This window comes from Juglans regia, chromosome 11, assembly GCF_001411555.2.
Source record: "Juglans regia cultivar Chandler chromosome 11, Walnut 2.0, whole genome shotgun sequence".
NCBI lineage: Eukaryota > Viridiplantae > Streptophyta > Magnoliopsida > Fagales > Juglandaceae > Juglans > Juglans regia.
The window spans coordinates 34,713,280-34,735,807 of NC_049911.1; the positions used below are offsets into that span (position 1 = coordinate 34,713,280).

At 35.8% G+C, this 22,528-nt stretch overlaps 3 protein-coding genes and 1 non-coding gene across 4 annotated transcripts; 2 read left to right on the forward strand and 2 right to left on the reverse strand.

Annotated features, from left to right (window-relative positions):
• Positions 1 to 5,231: 5,231 nt before the first annotated feature.
• On the reverse strand, positions 5,232 to 5,304 carry TRNAR-ACG. Its single transcript has one exon. It is a non-coding gene; the product is annotated as a tRNA-Arg (tRNA).
• Positions 5,305 to 6,212: 908 nt separating this feature from the next.
• On the reverse strand, positions 6,213 to 8,324 carry LOC109009545. The gene is made up of 4 exons (XM_018990058.2): positions 7,723 to 8,324; positions 7,082 to 7,619; positions 6,684 to 6,984; positions 6,213 to 6,483 (listed from the first exon to the last, which is right to left on the reverse strand). The coding sequence occupies exons 1-4, from the start codon at positions 8,178 to 8,180 to the stop codon at positions 6,347 to 6,349; spliced, it is 1,434 nt and encodes a 477-aa protein (XP_018845603.1). The 5' UTR covers positions 8,181 to 8,324; the 3' UTR covers positions 6,213 to 6,346.
• Positions 8,325 to 10,822: 2,498 nt separating this feature from the next.
• Positions 10,823 to 13,364, forward strand: LOC109009424 (probable LRR receptor-like serine/threonine-protein kinase At4g31250). The gene is made up of 3 exons (XM_018989879.2): positions 10,823 to 11,489; positions 11,746 to 12,342; positions 12,674 to 13,364. The coding sequence occupies exons 1-3, from the start codon at positions 10,823 to 10,825 to the stop codon at positions 13,339 to 13,341; spliced, it is 1,932 nt and encodes a 643-aa protein (XP_018845424.1). The 3' UTR covers positions 13,342 to 13,364.
• A 2,565-nt stretch (positions 13,365 to 15,929) lies between these two features.
• Positions 15,930 to 22,297, forward strand: LOC109009547 (ribonuclease H2 subunit B). Its single transcript, XM_018990059.2, has 12 exons — positions 15,930 to 15,963; positions 16,107 to 16,147; positions 16,595 to 16,674; positions 17,615 to 17,674; positions 17,958 to 18,059; positions 18,772 to 18,848; positions 19,133 to 19,256; positions 19,785 to 19,849; positions 20,088 to 20,157; positions 20,814 to 20,889; positions 21,010 to 21,103; positions 21,736 to 22,297. Exons 3-12 carry the CDS (start codon positions 16,626 to 16,628, stop codon positions 21,853 to 21,855), a joined length of 837 nt encoding a protein of 278 aa, XP_018845604.1. The 5' UTR covers positions 15,930 to 15,963; positions 16,107 to 16,147; positions 16,595 to 16,625; the 3' UTR covers positions 21,856 to 22,297.
• The last annotated feature ends 231 nt before the right edge of the window (positions 22,298 to 22,528 follow it).

The following is a 22,528-nucleotide window of genomic DNA, read 5'->3' on the forward strand; positions in this document are numbered from 1 at the left end:
TTTTTGTTTTTTGTTTGTAGTATTTTTTATATGATCTTTTATATTATATATAATATATAATTATATATAAAATAAATTTGTATTATATGATAAATTATTAATTAATATGATTTTAAACTATAGTATATTTTATTAGTAGTTATACTAATACTATATCACTCTATATTACAATATATTATAATATATCAATATATTATAATATATCATTATAGTTTATAATATAATTATAATATATTATAATATATACTATAATATATTATCACTATTTTATAGGCCTGTGTAGAAAATCGTGTGACCCGGCCCGACTCCATCCGAAAAAAGGATTTTAGGCTTTAGCTATTACTCAAGTTCGACCCGTACAACCCAGTGACCTGCCTTTTATATAACTTCAGAACACGTTTTATTCTACAAATGAAATCCTAGCCCCTTCCTAAAGTTTCCACTTCTCTTAATCACGACGCCATCACCATCACTTTCGTTCCCCTTCGTTCGTACGTCGTCTAGATGGAAAACAACTCATCTGCCTACCAACATTGAACAGTCTCACCAGTTTACGAGAGCTCAAGGTAAGAGCTTGTTCGAAGTTGGAGCAGCTTCAACATGATAGGAACAAAGCATTTATGCACACTTGATACGGAAAATGCCTTAGTTTAAGAAGAGATTTTCGTATCAGATCCAAAGGGTTCCCTTTAGTCAACAATCAGCGCTTGACAAAATGACTAATGAACCTCTGTTCAATTCCCAATCAAAGAACACAGTACAAGACCTTTGAAATCTGTGGTGATTTTTATACGAGAAGTCTTCGACATAAATATATTTTATAAAGCATGTTCATGTCTTGTGAAGTCTCAGATTGTGAAAAAAAAAAAATTGGTCCCAGATTGCCTTTCTTGAACTTGCGCACAAGTTCCTCCTGTCTTAAGCTTTTGCCTCTCTGAGTTGATTTCTTCTTTGTACTCTGTTACTTTATTCTACACAACTCTTTATTATTAGGGATAGGGAGGGAGGGAGAGAGAGAAAGGGAGAAGTGCATACTATAGCTCTATGGCTTTCGGTGAATGTAATTATATATTTATATATTTGTATATTAGTATTTGAATCTGATTATTAAAAGGGGAAAAAATACAGGTTGACCTGATTTTAAAAAAATAAATAAAAATACTTTAAAAAAAGAAGTACGGGTTGGGTCGGTCTTACATACTAAAAAATACAAGTTTGGCTCAAATCTTTAGCGGGTCCTCGAGTTGCAGGCTACTATTTTATTATATACTATAATATATATACTATATTATATATATTTAATATACTGAAAAAATCGGAATGAATATGACTGAAACTGATAAAATTGTAAGTATCGGTTTAGAGGTGTAATAGAAAAAAATCACATGATAGAAAAAAAAAATCTTCTCGAATTAGCTTATTTTTCTTCTTAAAACAATCGGATATCACCTAATCAACTGATTAATTAGAAAAATAAAATAAAGTGCTTAGATTATTATTTCATTCTCTTTTTTATTGATATTTGCATTTTACCGTCTAAAAAAAATCCAAAAAAATCATCAAATTCAATTTCGAATTGGCATAACTTACAAAACATCATGCATGCATGCATAATATGAAGTAAAGAGCATTAAACATGAAACTGTAAGAGGGCAGGTTCGTTGAACCTAGACATTTATATTATTTACTAACGTCTGCCTCAAATTCAATGCATGCCTCATTCAAGTCACGCGTCTTCATTAGAAATTAGCGCTGAGAAGAGTACCACAAAACGTGTGATTCCAGTCATTTGGTTCAATGAACTTAGACGCCTATTCGTTACAAAACCTACCTACAAGTTGGGTTTACGAATTCCTCGGGCACTCTCCGTAGATCTGGCTTTTCCTTATCTAGATGGATAGCTCTTTTATGGTAATATGCGCGTACGTAAAAGCACCACCATTAATCCATTATCAACAAGAATATCCTTTGAGCCTCGTTTATTTTTTAGTTTTTAAATTAGTAGTGTTAACGGAAAATATGAGTGCATGGAATTATGCTATTTTTTTCCTATTCGTGGTAGACAATCTCACGTATGTATATACTTGTATTTATATAAATTAGTGCATTGATCAACAAATAAAAAAATAAAAGAAAAAATTACCTCAATTTATGCCGTCAGTTCTACTGTTTTTATATTAAATTAGTATATGCTCAAGTCGTGGATAGAGCACGTCATATACATAATTTAAATGATAAAATTTAATATATAAATTTTAAAATTTAAAATTTAGTTTTTATATTAAATTTATATTTCAATCCAATATTTTATTTTTTTTGTTTTGCAAGTTGATATTGCTATATATTAGAACACAATCAATGGAATACATAGTTTAAAAGTTAAGGAAGCTAAGGAAATTATACAGATATATGTGGTGGATCCTTTCCACTATAGAATTGCAGCAATGATGATGGAATTTGGATTAGTGAGATGTTACTTAAAGCGTGCGTCTTCGTTGCCCATTACGTCATGTTGTGCGTATATCCATTTTGTAATCTATGTATTTTTTTTATCGTCTATTTTTTTAATAAAATTATGAGTAATACTATACAACTTCTCCAACTTTTACATATCATATTTTTTAAAATTTTAATATTTTTTTTGAGTTTATTCTTTTAAAATAATATAATTTTTTTATTTATTATTCATATATTAAATATTTAATAAAAAAATTAAAAAAATATATGATGTGTAAAAATTATGTGAATAATAAGAAGTTATATAATTTTTTTTTAAAATTATATAATGTTTGATATCATTTATGATATGACTCATGATCCATGTTGGATGGGAGAGGACTTTCTAACTTTCTTGTATCGCCAGCCGGCCCAAGAGGCAGAGGCAAGTGGAAGAAAAAAAAAGTCACTAAAATGAAGGAAAACATGTAGACTGATTGTCTTTTATGGGAAACGTAACGGCAGAAAAGCAAACTACGAGAAGTCGTGGCGAAGACCTGATCACGAGAAAAGTCGTGGTCAAAAAGGGAAGGACGGCTACCAGCGCAGAAGAAAAGGAACAGCCAAATTCAATGAAGTCAGATCTGAAATTAGGCGTTAAAAAAAAAAAAAAAAAGAAGAAGAAGAAGAAAAAGTCGGTGAACGGGGATCGGATCAAATCAAACGGAATTAGTATTAGGTTTGATTTGGTTCCGTTAGGTATCGATTTTATTTTTTTTAAATCGGTCAGATTTTACTCTTTCTAATATCGACCGGAACGGTTTATATATATTTTAATTTTTTATATTATATATAATTTATATATATACTATATATAAAATAATTTTTTATTATATAATAAATTACTAATTAATATAATATTAAAATTTAAAATCTTATATAACTATAGTCTATAATATATATTATAATATACTACATTATATTATCACTTTTGTTAAGTTGTATTTCGTACGCCTTTGGACCAAGTTTCAGCAACTCAGGTCTTTTGAATTGGGCCTACAAAAGTAGATAAGAAGGCAACTGGGAGAGAGTGACCTTGGGGCCGCGAAATCTCTAATGTCAAAGTCAATAAACTTTCTTAAAAGTTTATAAATAAGTAAGAGAGTATGAGAATCTGAGAGACTTTCTTGTACCTGTGAGTTGTTATTTATATTCGGAGTCTGGGGAGACAGATCGTATCTGCGAATCCGTGTATTTTGTACTGTTCATTTCGTCAGAGTCATTTAATACGGCGTGATTCTGCGATAGCATCATTAATGTGGCATGTAGCTCGGGTAGTGGTGCCATTAATGCGGCGTGGTTTCTCGATTTGCTTCACTCTACTGGTGTTATTGTTGGTCCGTCGATGTCTTCCATGTCAGGAGATCGAGGGTACCCCTTACTTTCTGCCCATTACGCGAACAAGCACTAAAGGGTTGTTCACTGTTCGTGAGTTATCCAAGTTGACGAGTCTCATCTCATTGCAGTATGCTCCCTCAGGTTGTATCTAAGGGAGTCTACCGGTGGGCCAATCTGAAGAGTCTAGTTGTTATGGGTTGGGACTTCGCTTCTTGTTCCCTCAATTTCCCTTCTTAGGCCAACTAAGACAAAGGGGAGAAACCTCTTACAGTTATCCCGCTAATTCTCATCAGATTCGTATTGTGGGAGTTATTATTAATCTTAACCCCACCCTGTCGTTAAGGCCGGGGTCCCTCTGCCGATGTGTACACGACCCCGAAGTTTGAGGTGGTTCCTTGTTGCTTGGCTATCCTAATGTCGTTTCCTTTCCACTTTTGTTAGCACGTTTCTCGATAATTTTGATGGCGTCATTTAAATTATATTAGTATCAAGGCGTCAGGCAGCTCTTTGCCTTTACGTCACTTCGTGGTGCGTATTTTTTAGGATTCAAAGCCATGACTCTCATGTCTCCTCATTCTACCACGGGGCATGGGATATTAACCGCTGCATTCCTCCTATAAATGTGATTTGGATTAGGGTCTTCTTTCTTTTCACCGCACTGTAATCTTCTTGTCATCCTTATTCTCCCAACTCCTCATTCTTTTCACTTATTTTCCTTTCTCTACTACATTTTCTTCTTTGTCAATGCTCACTGAGAAATCCACCTAACCTACAGCTTTCAGTAGGGGGGGAATGCTCCAAAGGTGGGCGATGCCGGGTCATGCTTTGGCTGTTGGGCCTCCAAGAGGTAGACTGAGAAGCCCATCACAATAGGTGACGAGAGTATCCCTTCGAATGTGCATAGTGGTTAGGTAAGACCGTATAGTGACAAATGGGTATAAATATTGTAATTTTACATAGATAATATATGAAATCTCACATTATTTAATGCATTTGTATTAAAAATATCTTGGTAGGAAGAATTACTAACCCTTAATTTATAATGTAAAGCCTATTAGAGAATTATGATGTTATGTTTTATAATTAAATGCTGTGGGTGATGAAGCAGCTAATTAACTTCATTACCATGTTATTCGCATGTGAGGAACAAAATCACCATGAACGAGCGAATAATCCTTTGGCTCGAAGTCACTCATTAATCTCTCTCTCTCATTTCATTTCATTGTGTATTTGGCGAGTGGGCAAATTTGGAGAGGTTTTGGTTTCTTACATTATCGCTCAGAATAATTGGCACCCAGTAATTGTGAGGTCATGGCGAAAAATCATAAAAACTGGCACCCCAGTAACCCGTCATGGGTCCATGGCGAAAAAATCAGACATATGTTTTCGAAAAACTGCGACTCCACTGGGGATCGAACCCAGAATCTCTGGTTCCGTAGACCAGCACCTTATCCATTGGGCCATGGAGTCAGATGCTGGCCTTTTTCCTTAATTTAATTATTGATTCGGTAATACTTGGTACGCTAATCCTCAGCACAGTTAATTGCATTTTTTTTTAGGTTACTGCATCACAAAAATATTATGCAAAAATAATCTCATAAACTAACATAATTTTATGTGATCAATTAAATTAAATTTATAATAAAAATAACTTTACTATATGACGAATCACATCAAATCACATCAATGTATGTGATTATTTTGTATAATTCATTTGTGACTAGAGTATTTTTTATTTTTTTGTAACAATTAATTAAACTGATTAGTCATAAATGAACCTATATTGTTATTACTTTAAGACAATGGATTAAAGTGAGGCTGTTTGGATAATGAGTTGAGATGAGATGAAAGCTGATCGAATAAAATATTGTTAGAATATTATTTTTTAATATTATTATTATTTTGAAATTTAAAAAAGTTAAATTGTTAATTATATTTTGTGTGAGAATTCAGAAAAGTTGTAATGATTAGATGAGATGAGTCGAGATAAACTCTAAATCCAAACGGGGCATAATGGGATGGTATCTTAATAATAGTAAATGATAAAAGTATTTATACAATATGCATGGTACATTAATAATCTTTACGATCGTATCTAAATCAGGAACATATAGATCATAATTTAAGCAATTGAAGTTATATATACTATATATGATGCGATGGTTTGTGGGTGAAAGCCGGTACTAAATTGATTTTTCCTTCCTATATATTTGAGTTACGATATCCTCCCAAGTAGAGAAAATTGGGGGGGGGGACCTAAGAACTACTGATGAAATTTAATTTCATTTATATGCAGACTCAGTTGGGCTGAATCTTATTTCCTTAAATAACAACAAAATAGATTTTAAAATGAATCTTTCTTTCGGATGTTCCTTTAGAATAGTTTGTACGTGCATGGAATTCGCTAGCTAGCTAGCTACCTTCCACTGTAAATCTATAAAGTGACAGAAACTCCATATATAAATAATATGCAGATGATTTTGTTGGACTATATATTTTGTTCAAGATTTAATCATGACAAAACAACGACTTTGCTTAGTATCCACAGCATCAGAGAGAACTCAAATGCGAACAGTGTGTGAAGCAATCCGCGATCAAGCGCGAAACCAAACAGTGTGATCCCTCCATTGTTGTGTTGCAAGTATGTCACTGCACGGAAATTAAAGCTCTCATCAGCAACATTATATTTGTATGTCATGCACGTGTATATATAATATGTCTAAAGACTGCCACGGTTAAAAAAAAAAAAAAAGGACTGAATATATATCATGTGTAGTCTAATTATAAGGACACATAAGATCAAGGCGTTGGCAGCTTGTAGTATTGGAATTATATAGTGAATTGCTCACCTAAAGCTTGCCTGGTTTGTGATAAGGAAGCTGGGTCTTCATGTACTAATGCAGGGGAAATCGAAACGAAAATTTCGGACGACTCAGAATCGCTGTGATCGCATTTAGATACTCTGACGCAATCCTCTGCCTGATCTGATATTGTCTGACGGCCTTTGCCTTGGTTTGATCCAGTAGATGCACAAGTCACAACCATGTGCCACCGAGTTGCGACAGACACAATCCCTTGAGCTCTATGCGTGATTCTCGCTGCCCCAAGTAGGCACAACAGGAACCCACTGAGCTGAGCAGCTGAGCAAACCTGCATTCTCCAAAATATATACATGAATTTTATATATGAAAATAAGTGCGTGCTTGGATTGGAGTGTGGGGACTTTTGATCACCAATATATACTTACCACAAGGTCGCCGGAATTAAAGAAAGTCTTCTCAGATTTCGATGCCAAAACCAGCAGCAGGGCTACAAACTGACTCACGGTGATGGTAACCATGCACGCAATTATGAATAACCGATACCTGTGGCTCGTCACCAACAACTGCTTCCTTATTCTCGCATGTTCCTTAAATATCACACCGCAGTCGGACTCACACCCCTCGAACATCTTTTGAAATCCTTCAAACCTTAGTATTTGAAGCTCGCAAGTAAGCCGAAACAAAACACAAACCAGCAAGAACAGCCCCGTCCGATAAACCCACGAGACCAAAACCAAAACGAGCACGATGCAATTCAATGCCACGCTTGCACTGACATATGGAAATGATATTCTCACGGTGGAGAAAAATATGATTTTATGAACGAGTTCGACGAAAAACGACGGTAGAAGTATGATTGCTAGGTAGCGGAACGCCTTGTCAAGCTCGCGCTTGTATCCTCGCTGTACGTATAAAGAATCTTCCTGCAAGCCCTCAAGCAACAGCAGTTGGCGGAGGCCGTACCTGTTTATTTTATACGTACATAAATTTTAGACAGATAATAAGTTGCGCTAATATCCATGATTAATGAGTTTTACGTTTCTAGATTTACTATTCAACACATTACCTATGGAAGAACCCGGAGAGTGTGAAGAAGGCAATGGCGGCTAGCCCTGACTCGGGAAGTTGGACAAGCTTGTTGAAAGAGATGGGGTCATCGGTTGAGGCTGCGGCTGGGACTCGGACGGAGAAGCAGGCCATGACAAACGGAACCAGGATGGTGAAGAATATAAATGTGAAGTAGGAAACGGATTTTCCAATACAGGAAGAGTGGTCGAGGGCGCACCATCTGAGGCTTATGCGGAAGTTGCGTAGCTCGTCGAAGATCAAAGATTTTGATCTGGCGTATGAGGGCTGGAGGAGTAAGGGGACGGCGTTGGAGTCGTTTGGTTCATTGGGTGAGGGGGTGCGGCAGCTGGAGGTGAAGTTGACCTCTATATGGGGGTCAGGGGAGGTGGTGGATGAGTTCATGGGGTTGGGTTTTGGTTGAGGAGATTGGGATCGGAAGAGTGTGAGCATGTACATATATGAGGTTTTGATTAAATGGTGTTGTAATTTATGCAGGAGAGGCTTAATTTTCTGGTTAAGAAGAAAGGTAATTAACTGTTTAGTGAGAAAGAATTGCTTGAAAAATGGGAGTACTGGAGTTATATATTTGCTTAATTTGTAGGCCGGTATATAATCCTACATATATATACACACACACACACACACACATATATATATAACCACAGATAAATCATAAGAATTACGCACCGAGGTGCATGCCGAAAGCATATATTTCTGGTTGATTTACAAAACAAAGATATAAAGTAGAAAAGAAAAGGCAACAAACCTTGCTTTGTCTTGTGAGAGTTCTCTTCAACTACCTGTAATAGGGGTCTCAAAGGAAGTGAAGAATAAAGGGTTGGCGTAAATGCCTGTGGCTGTGGGTGCTTTTCCGTTTGTCATGCCATTAGGATATTCGTTTCTTGAGGTTAAGACTCTAAAATATGAAGTGGATAAAAATACCCAATATTTGATTTTGTTGGACTCGATAGTTCATGTAAAGAACTGTGACAAGCCATGGCAAAGACTGAAGGGGTTGTTCGTCGCGGCTGTATATACACGGGCCAATCGTCGAAAAGAAGTCACAGGGTGCCTTGCACGTGAATTTGGAAGCGGCCACCAAGTGGAAGAAGGAAAAAGCTAGCTTATATATAGGAAAGAATTCCCTGTCCACCAAAAAAATAAAATAAAAAATAAATAAAAAATACACATGATATGATACACTTCATAACATATTTTAAATTGAGAATATTTTTATAAAGTGATAGTATTTTTATAAGATATTTTATAAAAATATCTTTTATTTTAAAATATGATTGTGTAATATTTTATAAAAAATACGTGTATTTATCATTTTTTTCTTAAAAAAAAAAGCAGTTTTAGGAAATTTTTGGTCTTTTGCTTTTGAGTCTTTGACGCCGAAGAACTCTGTTAAATATATTCTCTGTATTTTGAATTATCCACAATTCTCATACATAAGGATAATAACTGATGTAAAATTCAACTCGAGAGTAATAAAATGTATCCCTTAAAGTTATTCTCACTCCCATTCTATCTCTCTTCTCTTTTACATTTCAAGTTATATTGTATTTTTAATTTTTTTTTATGATATTACAGTAGTGATCATGAATTTAAATTTGAATTTATTTTATCTTCCGATTAAAATTAGAGTAGTGCTACACTTAGGTATCATACGTGCGTGTAATTTTACGCACAGAATTATAAGTACTTAGTAGCAACTCTATTTTATAAGAGTTTTCTTTTTTTATTTAAATTTTAAATTTTAAATTTTAAGATTTTCACAATTTTCAATGTTGATCACACGTCAACATATATGATTATATAAATAAAAAAGTAATACTATTTATCATCATCTCATGACTCGCACTCGCACCGAAGGAGAAGTACTGTTGTAGAAAAATAAAATCTCTCGTATACTTAACGAACCGATCCTTAAGGTTGTGTTTGGACGTTGAAGTGAGTTGAGTTGAGTTGAGTTGAGTTGATAAAATATTGTTAGAATATTATTTTTTAATATTATTATTATTTTGAAATTTGAAAAAGTTGAATTATTTATTATATTTTGTGTTAGGATTTGAAAAAGTTGTAATGATGAGTTGAGATGAGTTGAGAGTGGTTTGAGTTCCAAACGCACCAAAGTTCTGAAAGAAACTGGGAAGCGAAGCCCGTAAGAGCATTAGTAATGGTTTAATCATTGTTAAGTCTAAAATTTGATTAGAATATTAATTTTTAATTATAATATTAATTTTTGATTAGATAAATTCATATTAGACTAGTTATTATAAAGTTAAAATAATAATATAATATTATTTTTTTAATTTTTTTTTTTTACAAATACAATTTATAAATTTCTTAGATCTTCATATTTTATAGAAATAATGTGTCTACTCTATCAATCAGTAGAAATAAAATGTATGCCATACATGTTTTACCATTCAAAGAGAGAGAAATGATGAAATAATTAAATATTACTTTCTATTATGAATAATAGCTAGCCATATTTAGAGATGACTTAAGATTTACTATTCATCAAGTCTTAAGTTTTAGACTATTGGTTAGTCCAATGTAAAAACTTTTTCTTACATCTAACTAAAATTTAGACTTGTATTAATATTTGGCTATCAATGCTTTAAATGGGTTCTCTTCGGTCTCACGTCCTCCAGTCCACGTGGAGATCTTGTCCTAGTGGGCCAGGCTGCGAATCATGAATTTCCGAACCAAGAGGTAATTTCTTGGGCCTTGGCCTAAAGCAAACAAACAAAAATGGGTTTTTTTCCTGGAGGCTGGACGGCTGAAAAAATCACGGCTCGTTTAACAAGAAAAACCAGCTTACCAGCACATGCCAAGCTAGAAAATAATAAACAAAGAACATCAAAGGGAATGAAACTCCAATATAAAATTATAAATACGCTCTCATGGCCGGCCTTTCGATCGACAGCTCAGCCTTGTATCGGAACTACCTTGTCAATTTCACCCGGCCCTACCATCTGTCTGCTGGCATTTCCCCCCTCTTTAAGTTCGCAGTCTTCACCAATGTTAATCTCCTCCATTCTCAAGTTCAAATTTCCGCCTGAGCCATCTTCCACCTCTTCTTCATCATGGCTCACAACAAAGCACGTTGGCTTTTGATGCTGCTGACCACGTTAATACATTTACTTGCGGCACCGTCCGGTGCTGCTGGTGACGATGCAGGAGTGCTGATCAAATTCAAGAGCTCCTTGTCAAAAAACGACGTGCTTAACGGCTGGAATGAATCGATCGATATTTGCAGTGGTACTGGAAACAAGAGTAATTGGGCCGGCTTGATATGCACCAACGGGGTCTTATCGGGGCTGCGGCTGGAGAACATGAGTCTCACGGGCATCATCGACGTAGACACGCTGGCGGAGTTGCAAACTTTGCGGAGTTTGAGCTTCATGAACAATAGCTTCGACGGTCTGATGCCTAACATGGCGAAACTCGGTGCACTAAAGACATTGTATTTGTCCCACAACCGATTCTCCGGCGAAATTAAGGATGATGCTTTTGACGGCATGAACTCTTTAAAGAAAGTTTATTTGGCACGAAACGAATTTATGGGTAAAATTCCCAAGTCCCTCGCTGCGTTGCCTAAGCTCATGGAGTTGAACCTCGAGGGCAACCGATTTGAGGGAAAGATACCGAATTTTCGATCAAACGGGTGGAAAGTATTCAATCTAGCAGACAACCAACTTGAGGGTCGGATACCAAAAAGTTTAAGCAAGATGAATTCTAGTTCTTTTGTGGGTAAGTTGATCAGTCTCTTCGACGTACATATGCTGGAGATTACAAAGATATTTTTATTTAATCATAACCGAACCCAAACAGAATATTTGTAAATGGTATGCACGTTGATACCAATGCTTAAAAAACTCTCCCTATGAAAATATTTTTAATAATAATACTATTATTACTCTTTTATTTTTTTCCTGTGCCAAAGGATGTTGTTTTTGGCGTCTAAAAGTCAAACTCTTTCATTTTTTTTTTTTTTTCCTTTGGACAGGCAACAAAGACCTATGCGGACTGCCTCTGGAGCCATGCAAGGCCTCAAGGAAGCACTACATCGTAATAATCATCATCTTAGCTATCGCCGTGGTCGCATTAGCAGCAATGGGCGTATTTTTGTACGCACGTGGCCGCCGACTTCAAAAAACAAAGAGGAAAATGGCCCAAGAAATAAAAGGCTACAAGAACTCTGGTGAAGCGGCTGAAGCCTATGATGTTGGCCGGAAAGAGGCCCAATCACCCGACCTCCCCGGCGAGTACAAAAGGGGTGAACAAGGAAAGTTGTACTTCGTGAGAAATGACAGAGTGATGTTTGATTTACAAGACCTACTTAGAGCCTCGGCCGAAGTATTGGGGAGTGGGAGTTTTGGGTCCTCTTACAAGGCTGTTCTTTTGAGTGGGCCCGCTATGGTTGTGAAGAGGTTTAGGCAAATGAACAAGGTAGGGAAGGAAGAGTTTCATGACCACATGAGACGGCTTGGGAGTTTGTCCCATCCTAATGTGCTTCCCCTTGTAGCCTTTTACTATACCAAAGAAGAAAAGCTTCTAATTTCAGACTATGTCCAAAACGGCAGCCTCGCTAGTCATCTCCATGGTATGCTCTGCTTCAATTAATTTGATTGTCTTTTCCATTTCTTTTTTGGTAAGACAGGAGTCAAGCCTAAGTTTGTCAAACTTTTTCAAATCAATGTAAGAACGTCTTAACGACCCAACATCTTCCAGGACCCATCAATTTGATTGAGCTTGAAAATAACCAGTATTCGGTCCCAGAAAAGACCGAGTTTGAATGTTGTTTGTGTTGTATCTTGTAGAGAATGAATAGAAAGGTGAATTAGGGACTGCATGGTTAATTTCATCTATGGCTTTTATCATTTAAGCAAAACTAAAGCCTAATAAAATTGTGTTTTGGGTATTGCTTTTTTCAGCAAGACGTGCACCCGGGCAGCCAGGGCTTGATTGGCCAGCTCGGCTAAAGATCATCAAAGGAGTAGCCAGGGGTTTGGCTTACCTCCACAGAGAGTTCCCTAACCTAACCCTACCCCATGGTCACCTAAAATCCTCCAATGTGCTTCTGGACCACACGTTCATGCCTCTGTTGTCGGACTTCGCTCTCGTCCCAGTGGTCAACAAAGAGCATGCACAACAATACATGGCGGCGTACAAATCTCCGGAGTTCACACAACGGGACCGTACTGCCCAAAAGACCGACGTGTGGTGCCTAGGGATTCTCATTCTTGAGCTTTTAACTGGAAAATTCCCTGCAAACTATCTAAAACATGGGAAGGGAGAGAACCCGGATTTGGCATCGTGGGTGAACTCAGTTGTGAGGGAAGAGTGGACGGGCGAGGTGTTTGATTATGACATGAAGGGAACCAAAAACAGCGAGGAAGAAATGCTAAAGCTCTTGAAGGTTGGAATGTGCTGCTGTGAGGGGGATGTGGATAGGAGGTGGGAGTTGAGGGAGGCTCTGGAGAAGATTGAAGATTTGAAGGAGAGGGACAATGAGGATGACAACTATTCTTCCAATGCCAGTGAAGGAGACATGTACTCCTCCAGGGGAATGACTGAGGAAGACTTCTCCTTTCTCAGTTAATATATAATAGTGTTGATGAGTTAATGTGAAGGTTAAAACTTTGAAGAATCTGCATATATAGTGCAATATGCTTTTGGAGTACATTAAAGTTAGGTCCGCGGGGTGGCTGCTATGTCCCCCAGTTTTATTTTTGTTATATTCTTATCTGCAAAGGCTGCAATAATTAATGATGTAAAGGAGTAAAAAGTTCTATTGGAATTTGTAAATCATGGGCTAAGGTATGAATATCACTTTTGTGCGGGAAAATTTTGTCTCATTTGATTACACAGAAGAGATGAGATCAGATAAAAATTAAATAAAATATTATTAAAATATTACATATTTTCTGTGACATAATGCCTTCGAAAAAGTGAACTTTCCTTCTTTAAAAGAAGAACTTTTTAAACTTCTCAACCTTCTCGTTGTATTTGTGGACTATTTTTAGTAGCCAAATGTGTACTTGTGAAAATTTTGTACAGGTTTATAGGGGAACTCTTTCCACCGGGCAACTGATTGCCATCAAACGAGCTCAGGCAGATTCTTTGCAGGGTGGGCATGAATTTAAAACAGAGATTGAACTCCTATCAGGGGTCCATCACAAGAATCTTGTCAGCCTCGTGGGACTCTGTTTTGAGCAAGGGGAACAAATTCTGGTTTATGAGTACCTTCAAAATGGTACTCTGATGGATAGTCTTTCAGGTACTTCCATCCAGTTCTTTACGTTCTTCACAACATAAATCTGGAAATAGTTGAAACTCACGTCATTCCGTAGTAGAACACTAATATCATTAGATCTTTCGGTACCCTTGTCTCCTTCAAAAAGCGAAATTGAATGACTGCTGCTGGCCAGAAAATATGAATCCAATAGAAACTGCTGGTATAATTCTGCTGAAAGACCAATTTAATAATTAGTTTCTTTTGAGATGAAATAAGATGAGTTAAGATGAAAGTTGAAATTTAAATAAAATATTATTAGAATATATTTTTTTAATAGTAGTTTTTTTTTGTTGGTGATCCCTCTTGTTGAGAAATAATCTCACATTGCATGTGAATAAGATCTTGGGTATGTTTATAAAGAATTAGCAATCTTTTTTTTTAGAATCGATTTTATGAAATGAGTTAAGCCTATGAATTTCTTCATAGTATCAGAGCCTGCCATAGAACGAATAAGGGTCCATACTATTTATCCTGTGACAAAGATCAAGAAAAATACTGACCTGTACGTGAGAGAGGGTATTGAGGAATAATTCCACATTGACTGTAGATAAGATCTTGAGTATGTTTATAATAAATGAACAATCTTCTCTTATTGAATCAGTTTTATGAAATGAATTAGGCCATGAATTTTATAATCTCTGAGGTGACATGTATCAAGATCCAGAATGTAAAACACGTTCAATTTCTTTTAATATCTCTAGCGAAGTTGATTGAGGGCTTTAATTTATTTCGGATTTCGCTACATTGGGTCAAATTCTTGTGTGGAGAAAGGATTTTCTTTGTTGTTTCAAGGCTACTTGGACCCGGAATATTACATGACCCATGCAGCACTTGACCGATAAGAGTGACGTCTATAGTTTTGGAGTGGTCATGTTGGAGCTAATTATAACCGCAAGAAGGCCAATAGAGCGAGGGAAGTATATCGTGAGAGTGATAAGGGATGCAATAGATGAGACGAAAGATTTATACAATCTTCATGAAATTCTTGACCCAGCCATTGGTTTGGGAACAAAACTGGTTTAGAAAAGTTTCATGTGGAACTGTCAATGAGTTGTGTCGAAAAATCAAGAGCCAAAAGGCCTTACAATGAGTGAGGTGGTGAAAGAAATAGAGAACATTATGCAGCTTGCTGGGATGACCCCCAGTATTGCTAAATCCGCATCCACTTCAGCAAGTTATGAGGAAGCTAGTAAGGGCAGTTGCCACCGTGGTTACAGCTAGCGATGATGCCTTCGATTCTCCTTCAGTTCTTCAAATGATAAAGCTCAAGTGAACTCCAAATCTGTGCTCAACTTAAGTTGCTTCCCTCTGTGATCTCTTTTGAGTATATCTGTATATGGCAAAAAGATTGAATCTGAAATGCAAGTGGATTCATGGACTTGTATTTCACCTTCGAGTATGTGTATATCGTACATGTCCTGTTTTTAATTATCTATATGGTGGACTGAATACTCCTCGGTTTACAATATAGATTTATATAATGGGAAGGTCATAAAAACTTTGAATTTTTAGCATCCGTTTGGATAGTGAGATCATAAGATGAGTTGAGATGATTTCTCAATCCAAACGAAGCCGTTTCGTGAAAGTTTATAAAAAAATAAATTAAGAATTATAATTATTATTATTCCTTTCATTAAGCGTTTGAAATAAAAAGAAATAAAAAGAAATAAAATTATTATTATTTTTTAATTCAAGGGTAAAACATGCATACTTGATTATGTCTAATTAGAAAGGATAAAAGACAATTGAAAACCTTTTTTTTTTTCTCCCTCTATTTTTCTTTAAAATCCAAATAAATTGTCAGCCTGTTTCTTTTGGGTCCAGTCGGGTTCGGTCCGCCCAAAAATCACCTTCAACTTAGCCCACCATTGCAATTGCAATTGCAATATGGCAAGGCCACAAAAGTGGGTGTCCTCATTTGTAAAGGCAAGCTCTCTCTCCCTCGCGCGCGCCCGCGCTCCATCTCCGACTTTCTCAACTTTCTTATACTCTCCAAACGAAAGTAGGGGAATACCTGTTCGAGCACATTTTCCGTCTAATTTCGAGCAATTTTCTTTCTCTTTTCCCAGGGGTTGTTTAAAGGTCAACAAGACTACTGCTTTATACACTGGTATGTTTGCTGCCAAGCTAGAATGAAATGTTTCACTGATCTCCATTCGGAATTTTTGGGAATTTTTTTCATTCATTAAGGAAAGCATATATCCTTTAGGTCTGAAGAGCACCTTTTTTTTTTCCTTAGTAATGCAAGTCGTAGAGTGCCCAGTACCGTGCAATCGTTTTGAAAAGAGTGAGTCTATTTTAAAATTTTAATATTTTTTTCACGTGGGTATGTATTTACGCTGTTTTTTCAAAGAAATTGCGCGGATTTTGGCTACTCCACAACTGCAGATATCATTTCTCTATGCATATGTATATATGTATTTGTTAAGTTGTTGGATTTTCAATCCTTTTTAATTCTTAAAAGATTCTAAACTAAATGCTTATATATGTATGTGCGTAAGCATAATTAGAGAACCATCCTTGCAGCCGAATAACTATTTGTTTGGGTATCCTATAGGATTGCAAAGCTTGCTGTATACTAAATTTCCATGGCTTGGTGGGAAGGTGTTAAGGAATGTCGTCTCCTTATTGCATCTGGTAATTAATTACCCAATCACTGGATTCCGTAGTCAAGGATTTTGTTACTTTTTTCTACCTTAAGTTTGTTGAACATAAACTGGATCAATGTGAGTTGCATACATGATTATTTAATTCAACACGTGGCATTATTGATTTGAAAGTGATCTTATTTGTTGATTAGCTTCTAGCCTGGTTATAAATAGAGGATATGACATGAAATGCTAGTATCTAATATAGATGTGCACGATTAGCATTTCTGAAATGGTGGCAACAAGACCTTTTAATATCACGATATGACTCATGACATTTTTTATTATTTATCAGACACTTATAGACAACAGATAATTCTTTTAATGGGTAATCAAAGATTTTATCACAAACACTGAAGGCATAGCCTAAGTACACAATTAGTATATAAGAGGAACAACTAATTAGATATAAGACAGTTGATAATGGATATGGTATATTGATGTACAATGCAGTAATTATGTTTGATGTATATAACTTGTCAGCCTGGTTTGGTATATGGCTGAAGGATAGAAGCATTTGTGTAGCACCAAATAGGTTATGTGCGTTAACCAACAATGAACTGCTACGGATCTAGTCAAAGTTGCTCTCCTCTCTCTATGGTCTGGGGGGTGCGGGGTAGTAGCTGCTGACTGATTTGCATATATGTATACCATTTGCTTGGATTTTAGAGAATTTTTAGCTCACAAATTGAATGATGGGAAAAATTCATTCTTTTATACGTATTTCAAAGCATTTCATTTGCTAAAGACTTAAATCATCATAGACAAGGCAGTCATAAAAATTGAGGGTGTTTTTTGTAATCTTTATCCTTTTGATAAATTCATTCTTTTTGTTATCTTTTACTTCCTTGCATGGTTAATTTTTTAGTACATGCTATAATTTATGCATAAATTCAAGTATTCTGGCATTTCTGGATGTATCCTTGTAGATCCTGGGGCAACAGGAAATGGTGTTGGAAGATTTTTATCACTACGCCATCCAAAGTCAGGTTATGTACAAGAATACTCATTACATGTTTTTTCTGTTTGTTAATTTTAGATCCTTGAGGACTTGGAGTTTGCTTGTTGTTGAAGAGACAAGATACATAGCCAAATACTCTGTTTGGTTGGTTTTATATTTTTTAGTGACATCACCTGGTGTCAAGTTTGGGTTATATTTATAGTTATTTCTTCTTGATTTTTTTTTTTTTTAAGTTAAATGATCCAAAAGTGGTTAATATCTCATGTATGTGCTAAGATGTTTCAATTTTATTCTTTTCTCTAATTGGACAGGAAAGACTTCTTGCTATCTCTTCGTCAACGGGCTGCTTCAAGAACTTCATTGGTTTAAGCAATCCTATGGATCTTGGTTTGTGGGGGATTATGTTTGTGAAGGTAGATGCAAGATTTTTATGGTTAGAGTCCAAAATCTGCTTTTAAGAAATTTCAATCTTTAAAGCCAATGCGTTTGTGTTATCAAGTACATTTTGTGTCAGTTCTCTTTACCCTTTGCATCTTCATCTTTTCAAAGCATCTACTATTGTAGGTCATTATTTACATTAAATAATTTCATTTTCATTTTCATTTTCTTTTCTTCCTCATTACTGTTAAAAGCACCAGGTGCACTTAGTCAAACCAAAGCATGCGTTTTTTAAATACATGTCATGTGATTTTGGTACTTCAGGTCTGGTAGTTAGGCACATGCTACCATTCTTGATCTTTTTTTGAATCCTTGGTGACCACACTGTTAAATTACCAAACACCTGAAAATGAGATCAATGCTCTGTTTTTTTGGGCTTTAACAACACTGTTCTTTCTCTTGACATGGTTTTTTTTTTTCCCAGTCCCCCGTTTGTACAAGTTCAAGCAATGGTATATTTTTTCCTGTTAACCTGATATTTTCCATGGCTTTGATCAAAACAATTAACTCTACTACTTCTGTCCATTGTACTCTAGTTCTCTGATGCAGTTCATGACTCTACCATTGATTTTTTATGTTTTGTCTTGGATCACCATGAAACTTCTGATGGATGTATTTGATTTGAATTGTACTTGTTTCTCTTCCCACTAATTCTCAGTAATTGTATCACTTCTTTTCCTCATATAGATGGCCGCCTATATACTGCAACTCCAGTTGATCCTGTTTTCATTATGCTCCCCATTTTTGAGGAAGCTAGAATGAAGGTATATTTATAGTTTGCAGTGCTTAATTACACTATCTGGATCAGCACACAAATCCTGTTCTGCTGCTTTTCCCATTTTAATTATAAATCAACCAGTATATACTCTTCACTTTGTACAATCATGTCTTTAATTCCTCACTGCTGTTACTATATATACAATATATGTAATTTTTTTTCCCAATTATAATCTGTCAGTGTAATGTTTTGTAGTGAATGTCAACCTTTTGTTTTGGTTATTTCTTTTTTAACCTTACTGGCGGCATTGCTTTTTTAAAATGATTGCAGAAGGAAGATGATCCCGGGAAGTTCAGGCAATTAGATGAGATAATCTTCATTCATGACTATCCTGGCTATCAACATTTACTGTCCATTGCAGAGAATTCAATGCAAGTAGTTTGTGAAATCAAAGGTGGCCATCTACCTGCACCATTTTATTTTATTCCATACTTACTTTTCCAATGTAAATCTTGGTCAGAGGCTTGATAGAGTATATCAGCTTAAAATGTTTTTCTATCTGATGGTTAAAAATCCTTTTATTTTTATTTTTATGCTTGTAGTGTGGCATACAATTAAGTGGTTTTGAACCATCTTTATTAACACTCTTCATTTGACACTTACTGTTACTGGCATGAAATCAGTTGATTAATAGGATCCTGAAAATTGTTTATGTTCCGTTCTTGGAATGAGAAGAGAAAGCTGGCCTGAGTGATGAGATATACTTCATGGGAACCTTAATAAGCTAAAGATATGGTTATTAACCCTTGTTAACCATTCTACATTTTTCAGTTATCAGTAATAATTTAAGGCCCCAATCTGATCTAATATGTGAGGAACTCTTTTATAGCTAGACTTTTGTGCGATTTTCTTGATACAACAGCTTGAGTAATCAAATACTGTTCCTCCTCCTCTCTCTCCCTCCCTCCCTCTGTGTGTGCAGAGATTGGATCGTCAAAGTTCTTTAGGCTTGATGACTCAAAGGTTCTAGCATGGTTATATCACAAGGTACTTAATTTTACTTTATGGGGATGTATGAGATTGGAATAGCCAATCTTCCTTTTTTTTTAAGTAAGGGTTTGGGTAATGTAAGAGACTCACAAACACTGTTATGAACATCCAATGGACCTTTCTTTGAGCCTTATCGACTATTGAGCAGAAGCTATTAAATAGCTCATATTCATTTAAGATAATGGTACTTGTAATGTTTTTCCCCCATTAGATAATGTTGTGAGTCTAATTGCAGGTATGTGAGCTAAAAGAGACACTTTCGGTATTGGACAAAAACTATGCTGCACGACAAGAGAAGGATACGTGTATGATTATAATTAAAATTCTTTATAACCTTTTCATTTTGCGATTTTGCTAGTTAAATCCAAATGCCTTTTTTTAAATGCCTGTGTGACTGATGCTTCTGAAAATATTCTTTATTTTTTTAAATGCCTATTAATTAAAAAACTTTGCAGAGGTATGGCTCAGGTTGAACTAACTCACTTACTTAATTTTCTTACCATACCAAAGAATCTGTTACAGGAGCAAACTTATGATTATTATTACTGCTTGTGTGATAATTTGTACGTACAAGAAAAAGTGGGAAAGGAGGTGGGTGGTGGTTGAGGGCTATACAAATAAATATAATGTCAGTTTTCCATTGAAGTTAGTGGCTTGGGTTGGTGTTGAAATTGCTCTTTGGATCGGGAATTATTAAGCCATGCAGATGATCTTGTTCTTGTGTTCTGTTTTGTGTGTGTATGAATGTGTGTGTGTGTTTTCCTTCTTGGAACTGAGTAAATGTGATTAGAAATTTTGGTTTGCATATCTAGTTAGGTACTTTTTTCTATGAATATAATTTCTTGATTACCTATCAAAAAAAAGAAATTTTGGTTTGCATATGTCAACTTGTGATGTGCATGCTATATCTTGGGATGAAGTCATAGTTTTCTCTTCATTAAATCCCCTTCTATTAGTGCAGTAGCTGATGCAGTTTCAATATTGGGGGAGTATGTGAAGGATGAGCCTTGGTTGAATCTCCTGTGTAACCATCTAAAGTATTCCCTTATCTAATCTTTCCCATTCGAAAAATTGAAACTCCATTACCTCTTACTACGGTTAGAGTGGGTTTCTTTTATATGCTTTAACCCAGCCTAGATTGCTGAATGTGTCTGCAGGTTAAATTCAGTTGAGGCAACTAGAGAAGCTCTAGAGGTTGAGAACCTATCACCTGCTTCAGGAAGCCACCTAGTTTTTCAGAGCAACTTACTGGTAGGAACTGTCAGATATTATGCCACTTTGGTGTAGAAATTTGAAAGAACTTATTGGTTGTGCATTTTTAGTTGTATTAGTTAGAATCTCAAGTCATAATCTGCCAACTTTCTATGCTTGTTATGTCAATTGTGTAAAGCCTCTGCAACTTCGTTTTTAATTAGTTTTTGCAGGAAGGTGCCAGCAAACACAGCTGGTAATTTCTCTTGGTATTGTGCTAGAGACTTTGGATTGAACTATGTCTTCACTATGTTGTAGCTTTTAGGTAGCAAGAAAACTATCCCGTGTATAGTCCAGCCATTGGATCAAAAGCCAACAAATAAAAAAAGAGAAGTTTATGTGGGAAGGGTATTATTTATGTACTTGCCTGTCTTTTGTTTTTAATCAAGTATTTTATCTATTTTAGCTTTTGACTACGGAATAAAATTTTCTGGGAGTGGTTTTTTTCAAGAATGGTGTTAAAAGCAAAATGGTTGAACACAAGAAATGAAAAATAGCATCGGATTGCGCAGTTTTTTTTTTTTGGAAGTGTCACACTGGATGCAGAAAAGATGCAGGGACTGCCTACAGTGATTTTGTGATATGATTTTTCAATTGTTCGGAATGGTCTTTTATAATGCCATTTTTATCAGGGAAAGGGGAGTGACCAAAAGAGCACAAAAACTGGAAAGCCAGCTAAAAAGGCGAAAGTGGAGACAGAATCCAAGAACATCAAAGAAATGTTTTCCAGGGCGTCACGAAGGAGAAACTGAATCTCTGAAACCTAACACGAAGGAGTAAATTCTTGTCACTATGATCAAACTGCCCTCGGAATACAATCATTGCCTGGCGCTGGCGCTGGCGCTGGCGCATTGGTTTTTCACTCCCATGCTTTGTAACAATATTTTTTTAAGGTAATTCCGTTACTTGCGAGACGTAGTTTTGGCATATGCGAAGTTATTTACCTTGTTAATTTATCCTAAAGCACTGTGATGCCACACAAAATATAACTGTTTGGATTGGGATATATGGCGTCAGCCCGGTTACTTATAAAACTAAAGTGTTTTCAGCCCCACCGACCTGACTTCATTTTCTACTTACATGGAAAATTGAAGGGAAAAAGAAAACTGTCTTCTCAGGATCTTTGTGTTCGATAGACTGATTCATCCCTTCGATTTTACTATAAACTGTACATTGCCCACGGATGGGCAATTGTCCTTGACTAGCAAACAAATCCATGTTTTTTGTTCATACAGATGTTGCAAGTTGACATGCTCTCAAGTCCAAGACACCTTTTATGCTTTTCTTCTTAATTTAATGTTTATATTCTGTAAATTTATAGTGCTTTCGACCTCCTGGGTTTGGAGAGGAGCACGTTGTTTGCTAGAGAAGAGTTCAGATAAGCAGTGAAAAACATTGGCTATGAAATAAAACTGAACATTTAAG

Excerpts from the sequence above, each read along its gene's own strand:
- LOC109009547 (XM_018990059.2), top strand. The coding sequence starts at position 16,626 with ATGGCTTGGTGGGAAGGTGTTAAGGAATGTCGTCTCCTTATTGCATCT. Across the intron at positions 20,890-21,009 it reads CTCCTGTGTAACCATCTAAA|GTTAAATTCAGTTGAGGCAA; the intron begins GTATTCCCTTAT and ends ATGTGTCTGCAG. Across the intron at positions 21,104-21,735 it reads TTTTTCAGAGCAACTTACTG|GGAAAGGGGAGTGACCAAAA; the intron begins GTAGGAACTGTC and ends CATTTTTATCAG.
- LOC109009545 (XM_018990058.2), bottom strand. The coding sequence starts at position 8,180 with ATGTACATGCTCACACTCTTCCGATCCCAATCTCCTCAACCAAAACCC. Across the intron at positions 7,620-7,722 it reads CTCTCCGGGTTCTTCCATAG|GTACGGCCTCCGCCAACTGC; the intron begins GTAATGTGTTGA and ends TAAAATAAACAG. Across the intron at positions 6,985-7,081 it reads TTAATTCCGGCGACCTTGTG|GTTTGCTCAGCTGCTCAGCT; the intron begins GTAAGTATATAT and ends TGGAGAATGCAG.
- LOC109009424 (XM_018989879.2), top strand. The coding sequence starts at position 10,823 with ATGGCTCACAACAAAGCACGTTGGCTTTTGATGCTGCTGACCACGTTA. Across the intron at positions 11,490-11,745 it reads GAATTCTAGTTCTTTTGTGG|GCAACAAAGACCTATGCGGA; the intron begins GTAAGTTGATCA and ends TCCTTTGGACAG. Across the intron at positions 12,343-12,673 it reads CCTCGCTAGTCATCTCCATG|CAAGACGTGCACCCGGGCAG; the intron begins GTATGCTCTGCT and ends TGCTTTTTTCAG.